This window comes from Medicago truncatula, chromosome 8 (assembly GCF_003473485.1).
Source record: "Medicago truncatula cultivar Jemalong A17 chromosome 8, MtrunA17r5.0-ANR, whole genome shotgun sequence".
Taxonomy (NCBI): domain Eukaryota; kingdom Viridiplantae; phylum Streptophyta; class Magnoliopsida; order Fabales; family Fabaceae; genus Medicago; species Medicago truncatula.
Genome location: NC_053049.1, coordinates 18,737,302 through 18,757,787, shown reverse-complemented (window position 1 = coordinate 18,757,787; position 20,486 = coordinate 18,737,302). Strand labels below are relative to the sequence as shown.

The 20,486-nt window shown below is 35.4% G+C and overlaps 1 protein-coding gene across 1 annotated transcript; it reads right to left on the bottom strand.

Moving 5' to 3' along the window:
* Positions 1-269: 269 nt before the first annotated feature.
* LOC120577710 (ALA-interacting subunit 1) lies at positions 270-4,853 on the bottom strand. Its single transcript, XM_039829515.1, has 9 exons — positions 4,671-4,853; positions 4,422-4,546; positions 3,614-3,672; positions 3,442-3,516; positions 3,222-3,332; positions 3,016-3,086; positions 1,978-2,275; positions 1,290-1,579; positions 270-595 (listed from the first exon to the last, which is right to left on the bottom strand). The coding sequence occupies exons 2-9, from the start codon at positions 4,486-4,488 to the stop codon at positions 541-543; spliced, it is 1,026 nt and encodes a 341-aa protein (XP_039685449.1). The 5' UTR covers positions 4,489-4,546; positions 4,671-4,853; the 3' UTR covers positions 270-540.
* Positions 4,854-20,486: the final 15,633 nt, after the last annotated feature.

The following is a 20,486-nucleotide window of genomic DNA, read 5'->3' as shown; positions in this document are numbered from 1 at the left end:
ATTTAGACGACTTTTAGTTTACTCCCTGCATCCCATCCTTGTAATTTAAAGATTTTTTGATTTTGAACCTTCAAAAGTAGATGATATGACAGGAGGTAAACTAAAATTCGCTCAAATTACAAAAGACAAAAGTATCTTAAATTTTGAAATTTGATGTCATAAAGGTCCAAAACCAAAGAATCTTCAAATTTAAAAGGTTGAAATCAAAGTTTGTTTAATCAATCCCATGTATACCATTTCTACTATTTTCACTCACTAAAAAGCAAAACTTGTACCAAACAATGATGTGTTTCTTGAGTTGTACGAAATAGCACACTATATTACAAAATATCTCAATTCTTATGCACAAGACAAAAAAGAAGAATTCTTTTTGGAGGAATACATAAAAAGTCCTAATGTATGAAAATTATTGCTATGAAACATGTATTAATAACATTGATGTACAAAATAACATCCACTACTGTATAAGTCTGAAAAATAATAATACACAAGGTTTCCTGAGGGAAATCCTGGAAGATCATGCACAACTAGTTTCTCAGCTCAGTGCCCTGATGGGTTCCTATTCCATGACAAATATGAAGGATCTCCAAGTTGCCTATAACGAAGAGACATACAGATTAGTAGCTAATCATATTTGAAATTGCAATTATGCACGTTTGTTGAAATGAGTTTGTGTCAAAACCACTAAACTTCACAATTTCAACTGATTCATATAAGGGACCGAAAAGATTAACATCATTAGTAAGAAAGCGTAAGATGTTAATCTGGATGCATCTCAAAAACATTAAAATATTTTAGATTTATGTACAAATTCACAAAGACGTCGATATGATATAAACTTTCAATTATCAGACAGTTTTAAAAAATATGTATCCAGTAAGTCAGTGTGACACTACCCAAGTATTACATCGGTGTAATTGAATACCTTCTATATGACAGAGATCAAAAATCATATTTAAACTTTTTTTTTTTTTTTTACGTCTTAAATATGTAATGAAGAAAACTCTCACATATCAAAAAGTCTTCCATAAATATATACTTAATTTGCAATGCACTTAACATATAACTAACTCGAGCAAAACGTAGTTTATATTCAAATTGACTTAAGGTTGAGCTAATGAAAATTCAGTTGGTTAGTAAAAAGTAAAATAACCTATTGTGTGCAAAGAGTGAATGCATTCAATATATTAGAAAAACCATATATGAAGTACGGAAAGTTATAACGCTCCAATGAACATCATCATTTAAAAGGAATTTGCATAGCAGAAAGCAGCAAGTGATTTTCTTACCTTGGCTTAACAAAATATACAATAGTAAAAGCCATGGCCAAGAAGAAGCTCAATCCTCCAACAGAGAGATAAGCAATGCCAAGGAAGTCATTCTTTCCTCCAAGCCAACTAGTAGTTGACAATACAAGCTTCTTCTTGCCACTGAAACTATATGTGTTGTAGTTATTCTGCAATACCACTTTTATCTCATCACCTTTCTCCAGATCCACCTCAATCTTTCCATACAACTTCCTAAAAGTTGGCAAAGCCGCAGTCCGCATCCAAACAATAAGATCCTCCTGCTCACTCAACTGTTTCATAAACATTCAGAAAGTGAGTCACTTATCTCATTGATGCAAGCAAATTGAGAATGTTGATACAATCACAAGATGAACAGTGGAATACACTGGAAATCATAAAATCAGGAACAAAAATGTGTATACATATTAGGTTTTACAAATGATTGATCTATTTAAAGATTGGTTTTATAAAAGAATCTTGCAATATCTGAAGTTTTGGCAATAAGTTCTTTTACAAGTTCAAATTATCTTTTGCAGCAAAATTGTTTCAGAAGATCTCTCATGTAACTTTTCTATATTTGTATCTATAAGCTTATAAGAAATTTAGAGTAAGTGAAAACCATAAAACTATTTTGACTGAAAAGACTCTAATAGCTAGATGCTAATCAAATGTCTTGTAAAAAACTTACCGGTATACTCTCGTTGAGATGAGCACCACCTGTAATATTACCATTCTGGAAATTTTTAGGGAAAACATCACTTCCAAATTTGTGATCTCTATCACTTTTCCATGAGATTTCTTTCTTGTTCACTGTGACATTATTGTTGTTGCGTGAGAAGCTGTATGTATCATTGAACATGCTCCAAGCTATAAGACCACAAGGTACGATTGGCACACCATTTACATCACGTTCAGGGTCACAACCACTTGTTGAGTTTGCTTTTCCAGCATCCCTCAATTGCTCATCATTTCGGCTTTTCACATACCTATTTTTTTTTTAAAAAAACAAACATTCATGAGAATATAAACAAATATACACAATATATTATATAAATATGATTACACCACTAAAAAACCAATCATTGAGAGTGGAAATTATAAAACGAAGCAAACAATCAAAGACAGTGGAGACATAAACTACTGTAATTATTTGTATTTATATTCAAAAGGTATACTCTAAATGCAAGATGAATACATGAAAAACAAAGTTCATATGAATGCCTCTTTAAATTTAAACTCACAAATAGTTCAGTCATCTTTTACATAATTCTGTAAAGTTGTTCAAATTATAGAACATAATCACAACTACAACTCTACAATTTTATAATCATTTGTAAAAACATGTTGTGCATTTTAAATGATAGCTTGCAAATGAACTTCATTTCAGTTGTCAATCTAGCTATTTTTGGCAATCATTTATTACAATAAACAATACAGTTTTTTTCCTCAAACTTAAACAATACCAAATAATCCTTTTTTTCACATTAGAAAACCATAATGGGAACACATGAAAACGAGAACAAAATGTAGTGCAACGAACAACATTTATTCATAGGAGAACAATGTATCAAATTTCACAAATCACAATGACAAGATGAAAGTTGTCACTCAACAACGACATCCAAACAATCGAGGGAGGTACGCAACAAAATCTAAAGAACATGAGAAATGTGAAATTCAAACAGAAAATGAATGTCTGATTCATGAGAAATAAAAGGGAACATACCGTCGGTGATTCTGGTAGAAGTTGTCAAGCTGATAGTAAACATAGATAGGAGACTTCATACGCTTCTCCACCTATTCATAAGAGTAGTTTTTAAAACAAATGATGATCAAAATTTGGAATTCACAATTCATCAATTATAAGAACAGAGTTAATGCAGAAATAAGTAGGAACAAGTACAAAGAGAAAATGGAGTCAATGAACCATACATGCAGTGTCCTTGTGCAAGTTTTATCGGCAGTACTCTGAATGTATGCTACGTTATCTGTCCAATTTGACGGTACGCATGCTGCCTCATACCTATCAACAATTTCAACAACCTGATACAAAGATCAGTAATAACAAATTAAAAGTCAGCACAAGGAATTATACACATACTATTTAGAGCTGTAAACAAAATTTGAAAAACAATATTGCATTCAAGCGTACATCTCGTGAAGCAATAAGTGAAGCAACTCCAATAGGAATGAATACGATGGTGACAATCAAGAACGCTGAAATAACCTGAAAGGAAAGTAATATATCATGTAAATAGTGACTTCTAAATACATATAGGCTAAATAGATAATCACAAACACTATATACAAACAAACATATTTACCGCTTGTGGTGTAAGAATAGGCTTGCATGCTGGTAGTTCTTGTTGCGTAAACTTTGAGTCTGAAAGACAAGAAAATATTCAAAGAGAACTCTAGTCAGCAAATATAGCAACAAACAAAAACAAAAAAAATCACCCAAATACAATTGTTGTCAAATCCAAACTTATTGTCTAACTCCATAGATCATTCATAACTTCATAGGACATTCTTCAACTAGCTCAACCATAATAATCAACATGTCAAATTAAGTTTCAAAAACCACGGAGTAATATTTGCTTAAACAAAAGCCACAATTAGATTGGCTCATTTGAGCTTTATCTACAGACATAAGTTTTGTGGACTATTTGGAAGAACTTATGATAACAGCCTATGACATTGTTCGTAAACTGTTTTCAACTCATATTTATAAGTTCTCTGAGATAACTTATGAAGACAGCTTATACGAAAACCATTTAACTTTATTTTATCTTTTGCTATAGTAATAGCTTAAACATAAGCACTTATGATGATAAGTGCATATGGTATAAGCTGCAAATAAGTTGTTCACCTAAACAGGGCTAAAGTCTTATATTCATGAAATAGAAATCCCTTCAAAAAGTAACATAAAAAAAAAGTAATAATAAACATGTCAAACAAGTTTCCAAAACCATGAGGTAATATTTGAACAAAACCCCTTAAAAAATGAACATAAAAATACAAAATTTACATAAGAAACAGAACCAAATTAGAAAAAACAAAACATGGGCATGAACAAAATGAGCTTAAAACCCTAAAAAATAATTAATCAGAAGATAAAACAAAAAATCTTACACTTGGGTCGTTTTGTTTGTCTCCTATTAGTAGTAAGATCATTGGATCCAACGCTGGTTGAAGCCATAACAGAATCACCAATTCAATCCAATCCAATAATGAAAATATTAACCTTTTGCAAAGAGCTTCAAAGAACAAAGAAGATAACTTGAATCAAAGAATAATGAAATGAATGAAGATTTTTGAGAGATAGAAAGAGAAAAAGAAAGCTTATTATAATTGAAGAGAAAAAAGAAGAAGAAGGGTTACCGGTTGAGCAGGTTGATGAAAGAATTGACTTTGAATAATGACAGGAAATGGGATGAAGGTTTCGTGTGGCGGGGGCGGCCGGTGACCGTTTCTTTCTCTCTCTCTCTTTCTCTCTCCTCTTTTTATGTTTTTTTGTGTTTAGGTTGAAAGATGAAGAGAGAAGAAAGAGAAAGGGACCAAAGAAAAAAGACCAGTCAATAAAATACAAATTATTACACGCTTTTAATTCAATTCAATTCTGGTTTATATAATAATAATTTATTTTGATTTTTTTTTATTTACTTTCTATTTTCGGTTTTTTTTTTCTTTCAAATGTTCCACAATCTGACAATGGACCTGGCTGAAAGTTCAATGCCCACGTTGTGATATAAAAAATATATGAATAATATGAAATATTGTAAGATTCAACTTCAAGGTTAGTTGAAGAATCAACTAATAGCTCTAAATAATGATTTTTTTTAAGCGATTTTGTTGAAGAAAGAACTACACCCTCCAGTCACTAATATAAATAAAAATTCACTTTTTAGATACATTCAATTAATGATGTACGTGGTCTTTATTATATGTCACATACATTATTAATTGAATGTATCTAAAAAGTGAATTTTTGCTATTTATTCTTGCTTCCTAGTTTTCCCAAGTCTTCTTGAATCTGATTTTTCCGATACTTCTCTTCTTTCTCAACAAACCCTAGTTTCAGAAAAAATGACATATTCAAATTCCCAAAAACGAAACCATAGTTACAGCAACATTGAAAGTTCTAGTTCTGAATCATTTGCTTTCTCTGTTCATGTCTCTACTAGTTAACCTATGCTTGATCATCTTTTGGCTTTGTTGCCCATCCATAATCACTTTTCCCTTCACCTTTCAACCTATATTCTAAGCGATGAGTATTATTATCTTCAAATTGTTGTCTTGGTTAGTTCATATGGAAATTATCCATGGTTAAACTTGGAAACAATTGGATTAATTAAAGTAAAAAATAAACAGTTACAAGCAAAGAGGCGGGGTTGATATGACTTTAAAAAAATCGGGTTTTTTTTTTGGTCAAGTAGCCTAGTGGTTAGAGCTCACACAATTTAACTGTGGAGAAGTGGGGTGTCTGTGGTTCGAACACCGGTCCCTGCATATAAAATGCAATATCTCTACCAACTGAGCTAAGCTCACGGGGAAAAATCAGTTATGTATCCGATTTATAGGTGGCCGATTTAATAAATGTTTCATTTTTAAGTCTGTCCTTTGCCCCAATTTAAATTCTTTTTTATACATCAGGTAACCCGATTTAAAATCTTCCATTTTATATCTGGTCACCCAATTTAAAATCTAGTTTTTTTTTTTTTTTTTAAATGATTTTTTTTTTCTCCCATATTGAACATTATTGTGATGAAAGAGAACCTTATACACGATCATTTAATATAAAATATTATCATATAACTTTAATTTCATAGCAACTTGCAAATAAAATCATCCACAAAATCTAAACACTGTCAATACTTCACACTTAACACAACAATTGATTTACACCTAGTCCAAGGACTTCAAATGAATCCAAGAATCGATGTTATTACATAATTTTGGCACAACTTAATAATTTAAAAGAAATTCTACAATGATATACCAAGATTAACTACCAGCAAATTTTCCATAACTCCTTTGCCCCCAGAAAAAAGTACAACCAAGAGGACTATATCAAGCACTCTACATCAACAAAAGCGTTAAATTAGTAAAGTCACTTTCAACATAAACATGCAAGTAACCAAGAGAAATATCATTGCTTTAAAATAATTCACTAAAACAAAATCATTTATTGATACAAAAACATTCACAAAATATAAACATTCACATTGTTTCAACCCCTAGTACAACAATTGTTTTACACCAAGTCCAGTAACTTCAAATGAACCCAAGAATTAATCCTATTACATAATTTTGGCACAACTTCTTCCTAAATCCAAGGATTAAATTGTTTCTCATTCAAAGAAGTGATGATCAGTTAATATAAATCACAGGTAAAAATATTACTTTAAAAAACTAAGGGCAAAAACAGTGTTCTCAAACAATTTAACAAGCGGTAGCTTCATCTTTTTCACTAAACTTTGAAAAAATTTCAAATAAGAAAGGATGAAGAACTTACAAATTTTGAACAATGCAGAAAGTGATGAAACAATGGAGAAATTGAAAATCAAATGAAAACGGTAGATGAAAAAGATCAAGATTTGTCACAACCAGACTTATGATCCCCATTTCACCTACAAACAATTCATAAAATAAAAGAAAATGTGGTTATTATCTTAGTTTTTGTTTTGGTAGTGTAAATATTAGCAGCACAACATTTAAATAAGAAAAATACTAACAAAACTATTAAAACATATCATATAAACCCACACGAAGAGCTTACCACAAGTGCAGTTCAACCTACTTTAAATTTATGTAGTTTTAAAAATGCAGTCCCAGTTTTTTCAATAAGGAAAATACTCACAATAAGACGAACAACATGATAAAGAAAATATCCACATCGAATCTAGTCTATCAAAAGGCAGAAGACAAATAGTAAGTAAGTCACCTTCATTAGCTCTTCAAGCAGGCAAGGTGCTGTCACGAAAATCTGTCTGAAATCACTTGCTAAAGATGGAGATAGGGCTGCAAATGCACGAGTCAAACGAGCTTGATCTAACAGCTCCGTCTAAAAATAACACATTATTTGGCATAGAAATCCATACAAAAAGATACCTCTACTAGTACTGGATACTCTTCCAAAACTTGGTCCGCTCTTGCTTAATGTACTTGAGATCAAGATTCACACATCAACAATCCAAGGCAAAAGTATCCCACAAAGATTCCCCATCAAAATTCAGCAGGAATTGAGGGAGATCTATACCCATTTGAAATCCCTGCAATAAAATATTCTGCACACCCCATTCAGCATGTGAACTACCATAAATTGAGATGCATAGAACCTAAGGGAAAGTGAAGGAGAAATAGGGAATTCTAGAGAATCAGAGTTGAGATAGACTTGTATATTTTATTTAAATTGGTACAATAGTACAATGGTGTATAGTACGACTAGCTAATACAATTTATATTTTACGGATATATCTCAAGTTGTACAACTAGTTAAAACAAAATGAATGCAATACAACACCAAACAAATGAACAAACATGAAGATCAATCAATATTATAAAGAAAGCAATAATTTCCAATATGAGCTATAAAAGTCTATCCATGGTAAATGCAAAGTAAAACAAAGCCATCAGTCTCAATCCCAAAGTTTAATGCAATGTGATTTTTATTCTCCTCTTTCATTTCCAAGATAACAAACAAGGGTATACTAATACTACTTGTGGAGTTGTAGTAGACAATACTCATTAATTCATTCATTCATAGCAGCAATAAGTGTTTTTCGTACTAGGATCCATTCAATTTAGTAATCATGACACAAACATTCAGAACTAATTAGAGTTACAATTGTAATAGAAAAATTTGCAATTTTATAATCAGCTTTCACGCAATAGCTAAATCACGCATTTTTTGCATTGAGACCAAACAACTTATAGTTCAAGATGAACATATAACATGTTCAAAAATTAACTACGCAAACGGTTTAAAATATAACTAATCAAGAAAAATCCAAATTTTGTTAGATTGAATTAAATTCAGTCCTTAAGCTCTCAGTGAGTGGTACTTCATACTTTCAGTACACGCAAACCAAATTGAATAAAATAAAAACTTACTCCAAAACCATTTTTCCAAAATAAAATCATCATTATCAAGTTAATAGAATAATGCTAAAAAATAATACTGCTTGTCACAATATTTTCTTTAGGATAATTCTGGCAATAAAAATGATAATAGAAAAGACAAGCTTACTACTTGTTTAACAAAATTTTCTTTAGGATAATCCTGGCAATATTTTCTCATCTGGTGTACCAAGGGTTCAAAAAATATGTAGACAGATAACAAGCAAACAAGTGCTGTCAAAGTTTCATGTCACATGTAAATGTGTTGTGATAATGAAGTAAATATCCAATTGACTTTAGTAATAATAAACTCTTCAAGTTATGCAACTCAAACCTATTCAGCCATTATACAACCCACCGACCATATATCAGTTGCTTTGGTGAATCTTTTAGTGCCCAACACAAGTTTAGAGGCTCTACACATAATTACAAACCAGAATATAGAAAATTTAGGTGATAATCAAATGTATACAACATGGTAATGATACTCACCTATACCAATGTAACCATAACAGTAGTATATTGCTTGAGAGTTCTTCAATACTGCCTTGACATTCCAAAGTTACATATTTTCAACTGCCCTGCTCTCAATAGTCATATTCACCTTCTTTCATGCTTCAATTTCTCTAGTCTTCGTAAGTAACCTCTTCATCAACATCAGATCTAGTGATTGTGCCACCTGAACAACCACAAACTTCCGAAATTTTAACAAATGAGAACAAATTTGGATTTTGGGTTCATGAGTAATAGGGTTTGGATGAAAAATTGAAAGAAAATGCAACTTGGAGATGAAATCAGAAAATTAACAAGTGAAATTTGAAACTAACAACGTTTTTCATATGTAATACCAATCACTTTAAATGTTTGAGAGATTTGAAATTAGGTTTTAAGCTTAGGAATCCATGAACCCTAATACTCATATGAGAAATGAGAGACAAGAGAAAAGAAAGAAGGAAACTCACCACGGAGATGGATAGAACCATGACGGCGACAATGAAACAGAACAACGCGACTTGGACGGTGCAGAACATGCATTGTGGTCGCGAGAGAGTGGTCGCGAGAGAGAAAGAGATGGGCTTCAGATTGATTCGAGAGAGAGAAGGTATAGAGTAAAGTTATCATAGAATAAAGTTTCTTTTATTTACCAAATTGCCACCGTGTTTTTTTTTAGTTTTATTTTAATTTTTAATTAAAATACTTTTGAAGTTAGACAACCCGATTTAAATTTTTTTGTACTTAATATGCTCATCACAATGACTCTTTTTAAATCAGGTGGATAGCCACCCATTTAAAATCTCTGATTTAATAAGTGTTTTTTGTACTAGTGACATTAGCTTTACCTGGATGATAATTCAAACCAAAATCATAATCTTTCAATAATTCAAGCCACCTTCGTTGCCTCATATTTAATTCTTTCTGGTCGAACAAATACTTTAAGCTCTTGCGATCACTAAACACCTCAAACCTCGAACCATACAAGTAATGTCTCCATATCTTCGATACAAAGACTACAGCCGCCAACTCTAAATCATGCGTCGGGTAATTCTTGTAACACCCCGTTTTTCCAATATAAAAATTTCAAACATATAATCAGAGTAAACAACAATTAACGGGATATCACATTCTTAAAATCTTCAAAACATAGATAAATAATAATTTATCCTTCATCAACCAAATAGCAGCGGAAATAAATTCAAATCATCATAAAGTCTTGGCACTCAGGCCTAATTAAAATATCTCATAATTAATCACGTAAAAGAATGAAGCATGCATATCATAAACCCCATCTCATTACGTATCAGAGCGACCTAGACGACTCAGTGAGGCAAGGCCACTCACGACAGCAAACTGCACACTAAACTCGATCGCCTGCAAGTTACTCATACGAAGAGCAACATTTCCAAGCAGAAGGGATGAGATTTCACAAAACAATAATATTAATCAATATAATTCAACAATTATAATTAACAACATAAACATCTTAAACATCATAGTATCATTGATAAACAAATATCAGATAATCACTTATTCAAAACATCTTAAACAACATAACATATTTCATCAATTGACTTGACAATGAGACAATGCAACTTAGACCTCTTATATGCATGTGGTACCAATACAGGGCATTAGCCCCCATCATCATAGTATTAATATACTTTAAGCATCGTGGGGAGGACAAAACTCTAATCGTGGTGAGGACAAAGCTCAATTCGTGGCGAAGACAAAGTTCAATGTATGCTAATGCATGGACTCAATCATCTAAACATCTTAATCACCAATCTCTTATACATCCAATAATTTGGAGTTCATCATCATCTTAATCACCTTATTCAAACTCATGCAACTTAGTTAAATAACAATAGCAGCATAAACAGATCACATCAACGGCTTAATATCAAATCATTTTCAACAACTTCTTGATCATTCAATAATAATTCAAGTAATGCAATCAATTAATAAATCACATTATAATCACTTAGCATTTCATAATAGCTTCACAATTTTCAGTTAACATCTTAAATAGGTCTCACTATTACCGTAAGTTCCATTCCTAATCAATTCGAACGACTCAGGTCTCAAACTTCTCAAATGCACTCAGTTCTGAAAATGCTCGCGAGGCGAGAGCATTTGCTCGCCATGGCGGGTACTTGCCAGATTTTCAACTAAGGTTGTTCCAGGTTCAATCTTGTTCTAAATCATCCTCTAATCTTTAGTAAACATCTAAAGGTACTCAAAAACATCTAAGGTTCAACTCAAAAGTTAAAAACTCAGAATTCGACATGCTCTCTGGTCATACTCGCTATGGCGAGTAAGGTTGCTCGTTGTGGCGAGCTACGACTTGTAACTCGCGAGGCGAGGGGTATTGGCTCGCGTGGCGAGCAATGAACTTCATCACTCGCGAGGCGAGGCTCATCGTTCGCCAAGGCGAGCGATGAATGTTGGCTCGGGCAGAATGCAGTTTTTACGAAAAATACATGATCTCACATGGTTCTAAGCCTAATTTCCATTCCATAATTCATTCTAGATATATTCTAAGGTCAAGGGACGCTTTCTACAACAATCTAACAGCTTATCATCCTCGGATCATCAAATTCTCTTATTAACCCTAATTTTAAAAGTTTTCTAATTCAATCCTAACATTGTTAATTGATCATCAGAATTATAAGGATTAACATTACTGAATCATTAGTCTCACCCTTACCTTAATTGAAGAAATCGCAGCTCTCCTAGGTGTTCTTGCTCTTCTCTTGGTTTTTCCTCCTTTTCTCCAAAAACAGTCGTACGTACAAAACATTTTCTAAACCTAGGTCTTTCCTTTTTATATCTCTTCCTAATTTCTTATCTTATCTCACTTTCTCCCCCAAAACTCTCTAAAATCTCAAAACAGCCCTCAACTAAATATTTTATTTTATTTTCAAATCTTATTTTATTTAACAATAAAATAAGTCTCATAATCTCATCAAATCATCAAAACACATCAAAATCATCCAAATCATCAAAAATCAACAAAATTCACACATATATTATATAAATATAATATAATCGCCTAAACTCGATTAAATAATTAATTAAACGAAAGTGGGCGTTACAATTCTTCTCATGAATTCTCAACTGTCTTGAAGCATAAGCTACCACTTTACCATCTTGCATAACTACACCACCTAAACCCAACTTGGACGCATCACAATACACCACAAAAGGCTCATCGGACTTCGGCAAAATCAAAACCAGAGCTGTCGTCAAACGCTTCTTCAATTCACTGAAACTGTTCTCGCATTGAACATCCCACACAAAAGCTTTAACTTTACAAGTCAACTGTGTTAGCGGAAGGGCTAACTTGGAAAATCCTTCAATAAATCTTATGTAGTAGCCAGCTAAACCCAAGAAGCTTCTAATCTCTGTAACTGACTTAGGAGTCTCCCATTGCGATAACGCTTCAACTTTAGACGGATCTACTGCAATACCATCACCAGAAATAACATGGCCAAGAAAACTTACTTCTTTCAACCAGAACTCACACTTAGATAATTTAGCATAAAGTTTCTTTTCTTTCAACACTTGCAAAAAAATCTTCAGATGCTCAGCATGTTCTTCTTCGGTCTTGGAGTAAATCAAAATATCATCGATAAACACAACTACGAACCGATCCAAAAATGCATGGAAGATGCGATTCATATACTCCATAAACACTTCAGGTGCATTGGTCACACCGAAAGGCATAACTTTATATTCATAGTGACCATAACGTGTTATGAAAGCTGTCTTTTGCATATCTTCATCTTTTACTTTAATCTGGTGATAACCTGATCTCAAGTCAATCTTGCTAAAAACTTTTGCACCCACTAACTGATCCATCAAATCCTCAATTATCGGAAGTGGATACCTATTCTTGATAGTTACTTTGTTCAACTGACGGTAGTCAATACACAATCTCATGCTACCATCTTTCTTCTTCACTAGCAAAACTGGCGCTCCCCAAGGTGAAACACTTGGTCTAACAAATTTCTTCTCAAGCAAATCTTCTAATTGTTTCTTCAACTCAGCTAACTCGGAAGCAGACATACGATAAGGTGCCATCGACACCGGCTTCGTTCGTTCCAGGAACAAGATCAATAGAAAACTCGACTTCTCTCTCTGGAGGCACATCAGGAATTTCATCTGGAAAAACTTCAGGAAATCGCATACCACTTGTAGCTTATCAATCACTGCCTGATTCTCAATAGATAAAGAAGCCATCAACGAAAACATCAAGATACCATCGCGTTCCAGTTGCTTCAGCTGCTTAGTAGATAAGAACTCTGCACCACTTTCCTCTTCGACGGAAGAGAAATACACTGACTTGCTAAAACAATTGATATGAACATGGTTGTACTCTAACCAATTCATACCCAGAATCACATCCATACCGCTCAAAGGTAGACAAACTAAATCCATTTCAAAATCACGACCAAACATAGATAAAGGACATCTAAAACATACGAGAGAAGTAGTCACCGAACCCTTAGCTGGAGTTTCGACAACCATCTCTCTATTCATATCAGACAAATCAAGACCCAAAGTAGAAACACAATCGAAAGCAATAAAACAATGCGTAGCACCAGTATCAATAATAGCAACTAGAGGAGTATTATTAATATAACAAGTACCTCTGATCAAGCGATCCTCATTCTCTGTCTGAGTACCAGCCATAGCAAAAACTCTACCCGTAATAGGCGCCCACTTAGGCTGCTTGCACTGGGAACCAATATGACCCTCTTCCTTGCAGTTAAAACACACGATATCACCATGCTTGCAATCAGCTAATGTGTGACCCTTCTTGCCACACCGGAAACATTTCTTCACCTCCTCTTGACAAATAGTGCTCTTGTGGCCTTTGTAACACCCCGTTTTCCCAATATAAAATTTCTTAAAACATTTATCAGAGTAAGCATCATAAACAACGAGGTATCGCATAAAACATAAACCAAAAGTCTGTTAAATAACGATTTAACCTTCAACGATTTATCTTAACAATGCAGCGGAAAATATAGTTCATAAACATAATCATTTTGGCACGCAGGCCCCAACAAAGTATCTCAAAAGAGTTAATCAAAACAGACATTATCATAGCAGTTCACGTAAAAGAATGAAGCATGTTATAGCATATAACCCCATCCCATTACGTATAAGAGCGACCTAGACGACACAGTGAGGCAAGGCCACTCACGGAAGCAAACTGCACACTAAACACGATCACCTGCAAGTTACCCATACGAAGGGCAACAATTTTCAAGCAGAAGGGGTGAGATTTCATAACAAAATAATATTGATCAAAGTAATTCAAATCATAATTCATATAACAAGTATCACGTAATCACGTATTCAATCGTCATCAACAACATGGCATTATGGACATGACAATGTGACAATGCTCTTAGACACTTTATATGCATGTGGTACCAATTGTCATCATAAGTATTAATATACTTTAATCGTGCGGAGGACAAAGCTCCTAATAATCGTGCGGAGGACAAAGCTCCTAATAAACGTGGTGAGGACTAAGCTCAATGAAATGCTATGCATGGACTCTCATGAACAAAACATCGTAATCAACATATCAACATGCATCCAACAACTTGGAGCTAAACGTCATCATTTCATCATATATAAATATATACAATGCACTTAGTTAAATAACAGCAGCGGCATAATCAAGTCACATAACAGGATGATATCATTATATCAATAGCACATCAACTATGTCATAATTAAACTTCCATATCTTACATAAATGTACAATACATTAATCATACTCAATCAATATCAACATATCTTAAACAGCTTTACAGACTGCATTTAACGTCATCATTAGGTCTTATTATCATAAGGGGGTTCGCTCTTGATCAAAACGTGCGACATAGATCGCACAAACACTCATAACACTCAAGGCTGGAGGTGCTCGCGAGGCGAGAGTTCTTGCTCGCCATGGCGAGTATGAAACAATTCCCAAACTAAAGTTGTTCTGGGTCTAATCTTGCCCTACATTCATTCCTAATCATTACTAGGTATGTTCAGGCACTCAAAGGCACTCAAGGTCCAACTAAAAAGGTCGAAACACAAAATCTAACATGCTCTCTGCCTAAGTTCGCGAGGCGAGGAAGGGTTGTTCGCCGTGGCGAGCGATACCAGAAACACCCGCGAGGGGAAAGGAAAGGGCTCGCGAGGCGAGCGATGAAGATCATCACTCGCGAGGCGAGGATCATAGCTCGCCGTGGCGAGCGATGAATGTCGCTACGGCCAGGTTTCCTAAAATCACAAAAATCCGTCGATCCACATGGTTCTAAGCCTAGTAATGATTCCAAAGTTGATCCTAAACATAATCTAAGGTCCAGGAACACTTTTTACAGCAATCTAATCAATTCCTACCGTTTAATCTCAAATTCTAGGGATTTGACCTAGTTTTCGTTTTCTCTAATTAATCCTAATTCTTGCTAATTACTCATCAGAATTACAACAACTAATATTACTGAGTTATTAGTCTCACCCTTACCTTAAATTTGCAGAAAATCGCAACCCTCTTGGTTTCTTGCTCCTCTCTAAGCTTTTTCTCCCTTTTTCCAAAAGTTTTCACGTACAATCAGTTTTTCTAACAATTAGGTCTTCCCTATTTATATTTCTTCTTAATTACTTATCTTATCTCACTTTCTCCCCCAAAACTATCTAAAATATCAAAACAGCCCTTAACTAAATATTTTATATTATTTTCAAATCTTTATTTTATTTAACAATAAAATAATTCTCATATCCTTATCAAATCTTCCAAAACTCATAACTTATCACGTCATCGATCAAATCATTCAAATCATCGTAAATCATCAAAGCACACCAAAATCATGCATATATTATATAAATATATAATCGCCTAAACTCGATTAAATAAACAATTAACAAAAGTGGGCGTTACAACTCTCCCCCACTTAAAAGATTTTCGTCCTCGAAAATTTACCTCAAGCAAACAACTCTAGATAAGACTCCAGCATCTTACTCTCAAGCTCCCACGTCAAGCTTTCACCAGTCGCTCCCGTCCAAACGACTCTCACGAGAGGTATCTCCTTGCCTCTCAACGTCTTCACTTTACGATCATCAATCCTCACCGGTAAAGTCTCTACCGTAAGGTTGTCTCTAACTTGCACATCGTCACTTTGGATTACATGAGATGGATCCGGAACATACTTTCGAAGTTGCGACACATGGAAAACGTTGTGCAAATTCGAAAGATGCGGTGGTAAACCCACTCGGTAAGCCACCGTTCCAACTCTTTCCAATATCTGATACGGACCAATGAACTTCGGGGTCAACTTCTTTGACTTCAATGCACGTCCTACACCAGTCATAGGAGTGACTGTCAAAAATACGTGGTCTCCTTCCTGAAACTCAAAATCTTTTCTGCGCTTATCATGGTAACTCTTTTGTCGACTCTGCGACGCTTTCATTTTCTCTTGAATCATCTGAACTTTCTTAGTAGTCTGCTGAACAATCTCTGGTCCTAAGACCACTCTTTCACCTGACTCAAACCAGCACAACGGAGTTCTGCATCTCCGACCATATAAAGCCTCGAAAGGTGCCATTCCAATACTTGAATGATAACTATTATTGTATGTGAACTCGATCAACGGAAGATGACTATCCCAAGTTCCTCCTTGCTCAAGAACACAAATCCTCAACAAATCCTCTAGCGACTGAATTGTCCTCTCCGACTGACCATCTGTTTGCGGATGATACGCCGAACTCAACCTCAACTTCGAACCCAAAGCCTCTTGCAAACTTTTCCAAAATCTAGAAGTAAATCTTGGATCTCTATCTGACACAATGCTCGAAGGAACACCATGCAACCTCACGATCTCCTTGATATAAATCTCTGCCAACTGGGCAACAGGGAAACTAATATTGATCGGTAGAAAATGAGCCGACTTCGTCAACCTATCAACAATAACCCAAATTGCGTCGTTCCCTTTAGGAGTATTCGGCAAGCTTGTCACAAAATCCATGGATATACTATCCCATTTCCATTTTGGCACATCTAAAGGTACCATCATTCCAGCAGGTTTCTGATGCTCAACTTTCGACTTCTGACAAACTAAACAGGAATACACAAACTGTGCCACATCTCGTTTCAAACCAGACCACCAAAAAATCTTCTTTAAATCATGATAAATCTTCGTAGCTCCCGGATGAATACTCAAGCTACTTCTATGACTCTCTTCTAGAATCATCCTCTTAATCTCTTCATTGTCTGGAATACAAATCCTTCCTCGGAATCTCAACACACCTTGATCATCGATTTTAAAATCACTTTCTTCAGTCTGATTACTAGCAACCAACAAATCTACAAACTTGACATCAACTCTCTGTGCTTCCTTGATACTTTTCAGAAATTCACTAAACACCTCAAATCTCGAACCATACAAGTAATGTCTCCATATCTTCAATACAAAGACTACGGCCGCCAACTCGAGATCATGCGTAGGATAATTCTTCTCATGAATTCTCAACTGTCTTGAAGCATAAGCTACCACTTTACCTTCTTGCATAAGCACACCTCCTAAACCCAATTTGGACGCATCACAATATACCACAAAAGTTTCATCAGACTTCGGCAAAATCAAAACTGGAGCAGTCGTCAAACGCTTCTTCAATTCACTAAAACTGTTCTCACAATGGACGTCCCACACAAAAGTTTTACCTTTACAAGTCAACTGCGTTAGCGGAAGAGCTAACTTAGAAAACCCTTCAATAAACCTTCTATAGTAACCAGCTAAACCCAAGAAACTTCTAATCTCAGTAACTGACTTAGGAGTCTCCCACTGTGATACCGCTTCAACTTTACACGGATCCACTGCAATACCATCACCAGAAATAACATGGCCAAGAAAACTCACTTCTTTCAACCAGAATTCACACTTAGACAATTTAGCATAAAGTTTCTTCTCTTTCAACACTTGCAAAACAATCTTCAGATGCTCAGCATGTTCTTCTTCAGTCTTGGAGTAAATCAAAATGTCGTCGATAAACACAACCACAAACCGATCCAAAAATGCATGGAAGATGCGATTCATATACTCCAGGTGCATTGGTAACACCAAAAGGCATAACTTTATATTCATAGTGACCATAACGCGTCCTGAAAGCCGTCTTCTGCATATCTTCATCTTTCACTTTAATCTGGTGAAAACCTGACCTCAAATCAATCTTGCTGAAAACACGTGCACCCACTAACTGATCCATCAAATCATCAATTCTCGGAAGTGGATACCTATTCTTGATAGTTACCTTGTTCAACTGTCGATAATCAATACATAGCCTCATACTACCATCTTTCTTCTTTACTAGCAAAACTGGCGCTCCCCAAGGTGAAACACTTGGTCTAACAAATTTCTTCTCAAGCAAATCTTCCAACTGTTTCTTTAATTCAGATAATTCGGAAGCAGACATACGATAAGGTGCCATCGACACCGGCTTCGTTCCAGGAACAAGATCAATAGAAAACTCAACTTCTCTCTCTGGAGGCACATCAGGAATCTCATCTGGAAAAACTTCAGGAAATTCACACACAACTTGTAGCTTATCAATCACTGCTTGATTCTCAATAGATAAAGTAGCCATTACCGAAAACATCAAGATACCGTCGCGTTCCAGTTGCTTCAGCTGCTTAGTAGATAAAAACTCTGCACCACTTTCCTCTTCGACGGAAGAGAAATGCACTGACTTGCTAAGACAATTAATAAGAACGTGGTTGTACTCTAACCAGTTCATACCCAGAATCACATCCATACCGCTCAAAGGTAGACAAACTAAATCCATTTCAAAATTACGACCAAACATAGACAAAGGACATTTCAAACATACGAGAGAAGTAGTCACCGAACCCTTAGCTGGAGTTTCGACAACCATCTCTCCATTTATATCAGACAAATCAAGACCCAAAGCAGAAACACAATCGAAAGCAATAAAACAATGCGTAGCACCAGTATCAATAATAGCAACTAAAGGAGTATTATTAATATAGCAAGTACCTCTGATCAAGCGATCCTCGTTCTCTGTCTGAGTACCAGTCAAAGCAAAGACTCTACCAGTAGTCGGCGCCCTCTTAGGCTGAGTACACTGTGAACTAATGTGACCCTCTCCATTGCAGTTAAAACACACAATGTCCGTACGCTTGCATTCAGCTACAATATGACCTTTCTTGCCACACCGAACACACTTCTTGATTTCTTCAGGGCAGACATTGCTTTTGTGGCCTTTCCCACCACAATTGAAACACACAATCTCTAAAGCATCCTTCTTTTTAGGCCGCCTATCATCGACCATCTTCTGTTTCCCTTTATCAGCAGGGGCACTGTACGGCTTAGGACGACTCTGCTGTCCCTTGCCCTTCCTCTCGTTCACAATCTTATAGTGAGCCTTGGTATCTTCCTCATAGATCCTGCAGCTATTAACCAAATCCGGAAAAACTCTAATCTGTTGATACCCAATCGCCCTCTTGATGTCGGGCCTCAAACCATTCTCGAACTTGATGCATTTCGAGAACTCAGCATTTTCAGTAGTATAGTGCGGGTAGAACTTCGCCAGCTCCACGAACTTGGCAGCATACTCTGTCACAGACATATTTCCTTGCTTCAACTCAAGAAACTTGATCTCCTTCTTCCCGCGAACATCTTCCGGAAAGTATCTTCTCAGGAACTCTCTCCTGAAAACAGCCCAAGTCACAACAGCTCCTTCTTGTCCAAGGGTAGGTAGAAGACCAACCCACCAATCATCAGCTTCCTCAGCTAGCTGATGAGTACCAAACCGCACTTTCTGATCTTCAGTGCACTGCATAACACGGAAAATCCTCTCAATCTCTTTAAGCCACGCCTGGGCTCCATCGGGGTCATAACGTCCTTTGAAAGTTGGAGGGTTCTTCTTCATGAAAGTCTCCAACATCCTAGCTTCAGCATTCGCACCAGCATTCACGTTAGGTTGTTGTCCCACAGCTTGGACAACAGCTTGTAGAGCAGCAGCTAACGCAGCATCGTTTCTTCCAGCCATTTCTGATATTCTAAAAAAGTAGCAACAACAAATAAGATAGTAATATAAATATTACTAAGACTCGACACGACTCTTCTAATTGACCGGACGGACCAACCTGCTCTGATACCAATTGTAACACCCCATTTTCCCAATATAAAATTTCTTAAAACATTTATCAGAGTAAGCATCATAAACAACGAGGTATCGCATAAAACATAAACCAAAAGTCTGTTAAATAACGATTTAACCTTCAACGATTTATCTTAACAATGCAGCGGAAAATATAGTTCATAAACATAATCATTTTGGCACGCAGGCCCCAACAAAGTATCTCAAAAGAGTTAATCAAAACAGAAATTATCATAGCAGTTCACGTAAAAGAATGAAGCATGTTATAGCATATAACCCCATCCCATTACGTATCAGAGCGACCTAGACGACACAGTGAGGCAAGGCCACTCACGGAAGCAAACTGCACACTAAACACGATCAGCTGCAAGTTACCCATACGAAGGGCCACATTTT